Below are 10,647 nucleotides of genomic sequence, written 5' to 3'. Positions count from 1 at the left end.
CGAGGAGAGCCCTGTTTCAAAGTTGTGTTTCATTTTCGCGAAAGTGTTCATCTATTTGGCATTGGATCAGCGGAAATGAGCCACCTATAGTGTTTGTTCAAGTCCCAGCAGCAGTATTGCAATTCCCTTAAAGACATGAATTCATGTCGGTAATACTAGAGAAATAATAAAAAATAAAGTCTCTTAAGGCTTTCAATCGTTTTTGATAAGTTTGCATACATCCCGGGCGATTGAGTATCATCATACATCAAGCACCAGGTCGTATTGCTGTTCCTTCTTCCGCTTGCCACATTTCGTGATCATGGCCAGATACAAAGTCAATAGCATCACCCAGTAGCACGCGTAGAGTATTGCACCGATTATGAGAACTGTCTGTTCCGATTCTGCAAATGGCTTTTTAGTTTCCTTCCATATGGTGTAAATGACACCACCTAAAAGGATTGTAAACCAAACGGTGATAGGAATCAATCCTATAAAGTTGACGACGATAGTTTTCCTTCCTGATGTGCCCCAGCCCGCTTTGTTGATGGTGGCGATGGCAAACATTTTGGCTGGTAGTAAACTAGACATGTAAAGCACCGAGTAGAGCGACATGAAGACCATAACAATATTCCCCCGAAGAGCGCTGGCAAACGAAGACTTGATGAGGCCAACGAATTGTACGGTCAACAAGAAGAGCAAGATGTTCCATATGCGTCCCCGGTAGAATAACTGGATGACAGTGGCGATTAGGAAAAATGGGAAGAATCCGGTGATCACAGCTTCGTAGGTCATCCAGAGATGGTGTTTGTGGAACCACATGGAGTTGTATAACCATTCGCGAAAGTAGGACTTGCTCCAACGGGTCTGCTGATTAAGCCACCTTAGATACTCGATGGGGGTCTCGGTAAGGCATTTGGATCGTGCTGTGTATTTGGTTGCATAGCCAAGACTTAAAACTCGGTTGGTTAGATGTCGGTCATCTCCAAAGCTGCACTGGGAGCCCAAAAATTCTTGATTGTACCAATCTTCTAAGAATTCGTGTAGCAGCGAGTTTCTGTACATCCCAAGAGGTCCGCTAATGCACTGGACACAACCAAAGTAGGATTGGCAAGCTCTCTCGATGTTGAAGGCCATCCAATATCTCACGCTACTTAGGAAGGAGATCCAAGAGTCATATTTATTCAAAATCTGCATGGGAAAAAAAAATACAAAAAAAATTAAATTTATGAAAACATCAAGAATCTTTAATTCAATGTATCTGTTTTGTTTAGGCTACTTTCTTCCAAAAACAGCGCCACGCCTGCCCATTGGTCTTGTAGGGTATTGCAGCTCAGCTCCATTGTTTTTGGGAAGAAGGCAGCTAGGTTTCTAACGTTACGATTCATTTTTTTCAGTTTTGGATATAGCCTTTGGCTCGTATCCACGGTTCTGAAACTACAAGTTGGATGTAGGGTATAATTATTGAAGGGCACTAATACAGATCTAAAAATACAAAGACATTATACATCAGTATCCTATCTAAATACATGGAGGCGATTTAATACAGAAATAATGACTCTGGTTGAGAACGACATCAGACTAAATTATATGTATGAGGCAAAGGAACGCAAAGGAACAATAGAGCAGTGAGCAGAACATCAAAAGGAACATCTAAGTCTTTCTCCTTCATTGGTCATATTTTATTGTAATTGTAAAAGCACAAGCGTTTGTCTAGCAGGGGCCGTGCTTCCTGCCAGTCCTCAGGATAATCATAAATTAGAATTTCAGCAAGCCCCATGTCATCCAAGTGACTACAAGGAGTATTGCTTTCAAAGGGATAGTGCTAGCCAAAACCAGCAAGGAGCTCCTGGAAATGACAGGCTGCAGAGCCGGGCCGGGGTTACAGTCAGACATCTCTATAGGCAAAAGACAGCTGCCAGCTGTCCGCTGGGGAGACAGATAAATCTATACATCCCATATTACTCAGGATTCCTGATCTTGATTTGAAACTTGCTTGGGAGAGAGAGAAAATAAGCAAACTCTAGGCCCTATTCCATTTATAGTATGGGTGTCCTCTTTTGGAGGACACCAAGAAGATGACTTTGACTTGGGCTACACTTATACTTTCTTATCAAACCCAACTTGTCCAGAAGGTTTGGTGGATGTTTTTATGATACGATGTCCTGGGGCTTACAATTACGGTCTACAGGGGTGGTAAGATATGTCCAATGGGTTAGGCGCTACTAGCAGAATCGTAGTAAGGCTTTGGTTCCACCAGGACATAAGTTACGTTTGCTACTCAAGCATGGTATGTAAAAATGTTGGCCAAGGAAATGTGGCTTGTTGTCACTTCCTCAAGCTCTCTAACACCTTGAGTACACGACCTGTCAATGTCTCTTAATAGTTGTAGACACTCGCCCTCGGTAGTTTGACACCACTCAAGAGCAGCATACTAAATTTTTGCTCCATCTTATGGAAAGTCAGTCTACTCCTCTGGTCTGGGATCCACCATCAGGTCTATGACCACAACATTCATTTACCTGGACATCTCCACCAACTCCTCCCACCATATGGTCTTCTTCCAAAACTTTAACCATCTCAACCGATGATGCTGGGTCAAGGACTGTATCAGAATCGCATACCTAATGAAACAAAAAACAAAAATTTGAGTAAAACTTTCCATCTAAACATCTACATATTTTCATAAATGAAATAAAAGTTGTTGATTTTTTAATCACTTGCAATTTATGATTTATGATCCAATTTTTAAATTGCACAATGTTGGACTCAATTTTTAATTTTTTTTGCAATTTTTGCAGTAAATCTTTTGACTCTCATAAAAGTTAAGAATAGGTGAAACACAATTCCTGTCCCGCTACATAGAGGACACCAGACACTCGGACGCGCCAGGTGTTTCGTATTGTGGGAACATCTTCGAAGAGGAACACAAAAACAAACTTTAGGATTGGTTTCTATGCCTCGGTTCTCTGATGGGATGACTCCGCTTTCAGCAACAGGCTCTTATTGTATCATTTTTATTGCTCACGGCTCAGCAAATAGAATATTTGCAGCTGCTCGGCGCTTGGCTGAAGCGAACAGAATATTTACTTGTAATAAATAAGTAAACTCAGTCACGCCGAGCCGGAGACTGTAGAGAAGTGAGCAGTCAAAAAATTGCAAAAACACTGTTATGGCTAGTTTGACATCTGCGTTGGAGTCTCCGTCTATTGGCGGAGAGAGTAGTCCTACATGGAGGACACCAAGCGGCGCCTATTATAATTTGGGGTCTCCAGTTAACTATGTGGACGCAAATAATGGACAGACAAGAGTGTGAACCTAGGGTAAAGTTGTTAAATTTTTGAGCAGGGGCATCTTTATAAGGGGTTCAGAGCAGACTAGGGGAGCCCAAAGGCCCCTTAACCACATAGGAATACAAATGAAACATGGTACCATTATTACAATGGACACATAGTAGATTCTAGAGCCCCATGTTGCACGACAGTCACATTCATGTTCACAGGTCAACTGTCTACTCCTTGAGATGATCGGAGATCTATAAGTTATGACATCACAAACCAAATGAACTTAGTCTTGATTTACAATCTTCCACCGTTTTGTGTTTACAGCTCCTATGTAGACGTATTTGTCTCCAGGGTTACTGACTAGGGTTGAGCCAATCTTGAGATTTCAGGATCGATTTTAAAATTTGATTTCCGATCATTTTCCAGACGATCATGAAATTTGCTCGATTGCCAATTGGAATCCGATCTTTTCCAATCCTGTTCGCTCAACCCAATTACTGACTACAAACGTAGTCTGATTCTGCACTGAAATGTTACTAATCTTTGTCTAGACCTCCAGAGGCTGGCCAGCTCCTGTACTGACCCTCCGACCCATAGTCATGTACCCTTGGCCAAGTATGCGTATGTTCTGATCATGGAGATGGGAAAACACCCCTGGTGGCATCTTATATCCTCTGAGGACCATAGGAATGGGCATGTTAAAATCCAGCATCCTGATCCCATACACATTGGGATCCCATAAAATTGACAGGTCGGACCAACCTTAATCTAGTGTATATGCCCAACTACAGATGATAGAAGGGTTGGAAAATGGAAGACAATGACTTGAGACTACAATGACTACACAGATATTGTTTAGAATTAGAGATGAGTGAACAGTAAAATGTTCGATATTCGATATTCGTTTCGAGTAGCCCCTTAATATTCGACTACTCGAATCGAATATTGAACCCTATTATAGTCTATTGGGGGAAAATGCTCGTTTCAGGGGTAGGCGACATTCGATCAAATAGAACTTACCTAGTCCACGAGTGAAGGTCGGGCTGGATCCTCCGAGAAGTCTTCTCCGTGCAGCGTCCCCGCGGCATTTTCCGGCTCTGAATTCACTCTGCCAGGCATCGGGCCTGGGCAGAGCCGACTGTGCATGCCCGCACTACAAGCAGACATGTGCAGTCGGCTCTGCCCAGGCCCGATGCCTGCCAGGGTGAATGAAGAGCCGGAAGACGCCGCGGGGACGCTGCACGGAGAAGACTTCTAAAGGTAGGAGAAGAACCAGCGTTGATTGGCCGACTGTATAGCATTCGGCCAATCAATGCTGGTTCTGCATCAAACTTTTACATTCGAACAGCGAGTGGTACTCGATCGAGTACAAGTATTTCGAATACCGTAGTATTATATCTAATACCTACTGGATGGAGTACTACTCGCTCATCTCTATTTATATTCAGTATCCCCTGGAAACTCTCAATCTGGTCTTCATAGGAACGGTCTACCCAAACCGGTAGGGGATCATTCCTCAAAACTATTTACATATGACCATCATTTTTTATTTCATGTGTGTTATAAGACATCAGAACATTCGACTGACCTCTAAGAAATACGTCTATGGCTAGCTATAAATACTTCCAGACGCGTTTTACGCCCAGTACACCCCATGGGTATCCTATAACTTTAAATGGATAAGACCTGAATTTTTTTTATTCCGCTCAAAAGCTAACCCGCCCTCTCGACTATTCACAAAAAGATCAGCTGTTGAGGCAGAAAATAAAAAAGCATAATCAAATAAAACCTGCCTTACATCGAGAACCTAGTTTTCCTGGAAAAATGCCACTAGACTGTTTTGGGATTAGAAAACTCACATAGTTAACGTCAGACGTTGAAAAAAAAACTTTGACCAGATGTACTCTGTGTGCCGGGGCAAGGAGACCCTCCCTATACAACAGGATCCTGGGGGAGAAGAGGACCCGCCTGACTCATAGTTAAGAGACAGTCAAATGGATTTGGAAGGTGATACATGTCGAGGGATTCGGGGCTAAAGACTTTCTCGAGAGAAAATATTTTCCCGTTCCACCTTCGCCAACAACCGGCCGATCTACCGTATCGTGTGCTTGTCGTGGCTACAGTCTGGGGCTTATGGGGTTAACACGACTTGACCTTAGTTTACATTACAAGACGCTGCCGAACTTCAGGTGTTGTGGAGTTAAAAGCGCGTATGTAGCGCAGGGAAACATTCTCTACATGTTTCATCTGTGTTTCATCTTTTAATGGAATATAAGGGCAGCTTTGTTGCAAATGTGGGAAAATATTTTTGGTGCATTTTCTATAACTGGAGTTTGAGGTCTAGACTCGAAGCCGAAAAATAAGGCAGGGGTGGAATAATGAACTGAAGTATTAAGTGTATAGTGAATGAAAAAATGATTAAAAAAAAGAATGGGGCTCTTGACCATATGGCATCGCGCATTTGCCCAGTTAAGATCTAGGGGGCGCAATTGTCCCCATTTATCACCAACATTCAGTAAGCTTAAAAATATTTTATATACAGTAGGTCCGTGTGATCTGTGAGCCTTGTTGTCTATTTGGGAGGGTCACGTTACATTTTTTGACACTGGGACGGACATAAAAGCTAGATGCTCATCTACTGTTGACTCTCCAATACACAGATGTCTACTCGGCTCGACCATATTGGAAGAAGGGAACTAGTCGTTGCCATGACTTAGCGCCTTTAGAAAAAAATCAGGCATGTTGAAAACCAACAGGTCTGATCCTTCTCTTACCCAACATCTGCCATCATCAGATGGGCCTGGGTGCCCCGATACACGTTATATCAGGGGTCCTCAAACTTTTTAAACAGTGGGCCGGAGGCAGAGCAGGTCGCACAGACATCAGGAGCGGTGCCCTCCAATAGGTAAAGTGAAGTGCGCTCCATGGCCTGGCCCGAGCTCCCCAGGGGCTTCATTATAAATGCACGCCTGCCGGCGTTGTCGGCGGGGCCAGACAGAAGTGCTTGGCGGGCCGCATGTGGCCCGCGGGCCGCAGTTTGAGGACCCCTGCGTTAGATGGTCTAGGTGCCCCGATGCACGTTAGATGGTCTGGGTACCCCGATACACGTTAGATGGTCTGGGTGCCCCGATGCACGTTAGATGGTCTGGGTGCCCCGATATACATTAGATGGTCTTGGTGCCCCGATACACATTAGATGGTCTGGGTGCCCCGATACACATTAGATGGTCTGGGTGCCCCGATACATGTTAGATGGTCTGGGTGCCCCGATACACGTTAGATGGTTTGGGTGCCCCGATACACATTAGATGGTCTGGGTGCCCCGATACACATTAGATAGTCTGGGTGCCCCGTTACATGTTAGATGGTCTGGGTGCCCCGATATACGTTAAATGGTCTGGGTACCCCAATACACATTAGATGGTCTGGGTGCCCCGATACACATTAGATGGTCTGGGTGCCCCGATAGACATTAGATGGTCTGGGTGCCCCGATATACATTAGATGGTCTGGGTGCCCCGATACACGTTAGATGGTCTGGGTGCCCCGATACACATTAAATGGTCTGGGTGCCCCGATACATGTTAGATGGTCTGGGTGCCCCTATACACATTAGATGGTCTGGGTGCCCCGATACACATTAGATGGTCTGGGTGCCCCGATACACGTTAGATGGTCTTGGTGCCCCGATACACATTAGATGGTCAACCTGTCTTGCCAAAATCAGTGAGTTCAACAAATATACATGGAATGCATATGGACATCTGTAGAAGAAGACGGATGATGGACTCACTTCCTTTGGACCCCTATTTGGTATATTTTTTAAGTGTGAGCTATAATATTGAAGTTCCTGGGCCAGAATTAGCCAGACGGGGGCCACAAGGTGTAGATCTTACAAGGCCACATCTGCTTTACGATGTACTTCCCACCTTTACGTAACGCTACAACCAGCTGTGTTTTGTCTGGGCTCCACCATTGGTACTGTAATTTTTTTTATATGGCTAATGGCCTAATGGCCACCCGGATATTAAAAACAAAGTGCCCCCTATGTAAGTGTTATTTTAACCTTAGGCTATGGGTAAATATTTGGTTTGCTCATACTGACTACAATCCAGTGAATTAATTCCCTTTTGCTCCTGCTTGGAGTGCCATGAGAATTTCTAGGAACACATGGAAGGCAGGGGGGAGGGGAGGACTATGGTTAAAGGTGGCACCCTGTCAGTTTTCGGGATGACGTTATCCACTTTCATTTCACTTTACAGTTTATTCGGCCTCTTTATACAAGGTTGAAACCAACTTTCATGGAGCACGCTGTGCTTTGGATGGTCTGAATGGTGCACTGTGTTGACGAGAGCCTGGCATATCCTGTAACACTCTACACAGATTATACAAAGGGTCCTTTATTGAGGACATGTTTGTGTTGGCCAACACGCAGCAACTTATTACCTACCTGCACATAATCCACGCTTCGTCCCAGAGCTTTGAAGGCCGTGTACATCACTTCACGTTTCCCTCCCCATTTTTGCATGATGCACACGTATCTGTTGCTAAGAACCAGCTGGGTGACTTGTTGTGTACTCTCTTTGTGCGACTCTTCAGTTTCCCCGGGACCTTTCTCGTGGAAGTTATTTTTCCAGACATAAGTGGCACTTTGGTCGTTCCCCATAATATCGCTAAACATATCCATCATGTAGAGGTCATCATCAGAGTTCCCATCGATGACCATGATGACCTTCATTCCAGGATAGGTCAACCGTTTCACAGACAGTAAACATTTTCGTAAGTAGTCAGGGTCCTCTTGATAGGCAGCAATACATAGGGCAACTGATTTATTCAGTTTGATAGGGGTTTCAAGAGATCTCTTCATCTTCCTATGCTCAAGGTAAGCAAAGAGGCTTTGGATGAGGAGATGTAGCGCTAATATGGCACCATATAGTCCAAAAGAAAAGTAGTAGTTGTCCGTTTGGATAAACTGATACCCTACGATATAAGCAGCTGTAATTCCTAGTAAGAGGGACACTCCGAAGAGGGTAGTTCCAATTATTCTCAGGATACATATAAATCGTTCACAATGCATCTGAAAAGACAAAAAAAATTAGAACATGTTAGTTACACATCTGGAATATTAAGTCACATGCGATATCTTATATCAATCAACATGTCCAGGAGTCAAGGAGTTGATACATAAAAGAGTTGGCCACATCCACCAATTTTTATCTTGAAGTAAAAGGCATGTTCAATTTTTGTAAGCCCTATCCTTTTGTTCTTGGAACATAAGCCTCTGCGAGGAGGTGTCTAGCTCAATTTAGGGCCCCCATACCCATAGGAGAAAAGTTGACCAAAACCACTGGACTGGCCAACTTCCGATTGTCTCCGACAGATGATATCCTGGGAAAGAAGGAATGGACACGTTGAACATCACTACCCAACCTTTATGTTCTCCAAGATAAGCTGTTGTTGATGGCTTACTTCCCACTCCCTTGCCAGGAAACACACACGGTTAGGCAAACCAATCACCTAAGATCAGAAATGTCTTAGATACGTTGGTCGTACACTAGAAAATGGAATACCGATGAAGGACTAGATGATCAGTGTAGGTCTACGCCCATGTGGACCAAGGTGAGATGATCAGTGTAGGTCTACGCCCATGTGGACCAAGGTGAGATGATCAGTGTAGGTCTACGCCCATGTGGACCAAGGTGAGATGATCAGTGTAGGTCTACGCACATGTGGACCAAGGTGATATGGATCCATGTTACCTTGGTCCACATGGGCGTAGACCTACACTGATCATCTAGTCCTACATCGGTATTCCATGTTCTAGTGTACGACCATCGTATCATGTCGTATGATGTTACCTCCACCTAAGTGAAAGCTTGTAGACTATATTATTGAGATGTTTTGATAAGCAGAACCTGCTCATGCCCATCTTGTGAACACAATAACATGTTTACATACTTATTAGGTCCATCAAGTTCAACCTTTTTCCACATAGAAACCTAAGATGACCCAGAGGAGGACAATCTCGGTTAATGGGAGAGACACAATAACACATGGTTATGAAACAAACACTATCCACAACCGAAAACCAAAAACATCCACTATGTTTTTGGTAATACCAATGCCTACTAGTGGTCTCATTCTAGTTATAGAAGCCAGAAGAATACTAGCCCAAGACCAGAGTTATACCCATAGCTATAATAGATAGGAAGACAAAGCTCTAGGAACGGCTTAGTACTGGGAAAACAAAAATAGCCACTTTGTGTCTTTGATATGGTCAACGTTAGCGTAGGAGTGTTTCATAGGACCCTGGTACAGAATTTAGGACTCAGGAGCTTCCAGTAACGCCTGTGGTTGGTACGCGTCCATCTGACCTTTCTTTACAAGTCAACATGTTCTAGTTTTCAATAAATTACCATTATAGTTGTTAAAACTGGGCGTAGCCTCCATGTAGAAGGTACTGACTTAACGGCACACATCTTATAGACAATTCTTTCCACCCCTCTCAAGAACCCCGGGACAGCCCAGATTATGAGCTTAGGTGCCAGGTTGTTTTTATTCATGGGTAAGGACTGAAGTCCTGGGAACATTATGATAAGACGCCCCCGGCCTTTCTTCCCTTTGTGTTTTATCAGCCAGTTGAGCATGCTCTGATTTCTCTCCCCTCACATCATCTCTTGGCCTCTGCTGGATTCTGGAACACCACCCTGTTACATCATACCACTGCAAATTCTGCCTTTCCTGTACAGCTAGAACCAGCCCAAACATTACTTAGACACAGGCTGATTCCAGTGTTACAATGTCCATCGTAGGATTAGCCTTGACTTAAGACGACTCCTTCCAGCTCGGAGCACATGCTGAAGTCATTTGAATGCAGGAAAAGAGAAACGTCAATGCATATTTAAGGACCTGTCACGTGGCTCGAATTGGAAGAATTGAAGATTTTCCTGAATTAAAGTTCATCTTGTATTATAATTTGCTACATCTTATTATTAGCATAATTAACTCTTCATGTGTGATTACTTTTACCTTCCTCAATTGGGACTCCGAAGACATGAAGGTCTAATACTTTCAGTTGCTTTGGGATGTTGATGGTTTCCTCTACTGTCCAAATGACTATTAGCTCTTCCGACCTCCCTGTATAGAAGAGACAATATTAAGGGAGTAAGGCTGGTCTTACATGACCGTAGTTGTTTTTGCGGTCTGCAATTTGCTGATTGCAAGTCTAAATTTCATTTCAAAAAGTCATTCCGTAGATGTCCATGTCCATCGGCACGCACCCATAGAGTCCTATGGGATAGACCGTGTTGTGCCGTGATGTCCGTGACTTTGCGGACCCCGATTATGGCACGACACACCACGGATAAAATATCCGGTGGTGTAA

The 10,647-nt window shown here is 43.8% G+C and overlaps 1 protein-coding gene across 1 annotated transcript; it reads right to left on the bottom strand.

Moving 5' to 3' along the window:
* Positions 1–240: 240 nt before the first annotated feature.
* Positions 241–8,340, bottom strand: HAS2 (hyaluronan synthase 2). The gene is made up of 3 exons (XM_075272069.1): positions 7,714–8,340; positions 2,502–2,603; positions 241–1,170 (listed from the first exon to the last, which is right to left on the bottom strand). The coding sequence occupies exons 1-3, from the start codon at positions 8,338–8,340 to the stop codon at positions 241–243; spliced, it is 1,659 nt and encodes a 552-aa protein (XP_075128170.1).
* Positions 8,341–10,647: the final 2,307 nt, after the last annotated feature.

The sequence above is a fragment of the Leptodactylus fuscus genome, chromosome 4 (genome assembly GCF_031893055.1).
Source record: "Leptodactylus fuscus isolate aLepFus1 chromosome 4, aLepFus1.hap2, whole genome shotgun sequence".
Lineage (NCBI taxonomy): Eukaryota > Metazoa > Chordata > Amphibia > Anura > Leptodactylidae > Leptodactylus > Leptodactylus fuscus.
This window is presented reverse-complemented; position numbering and strand designations above follow the sequence as displayed.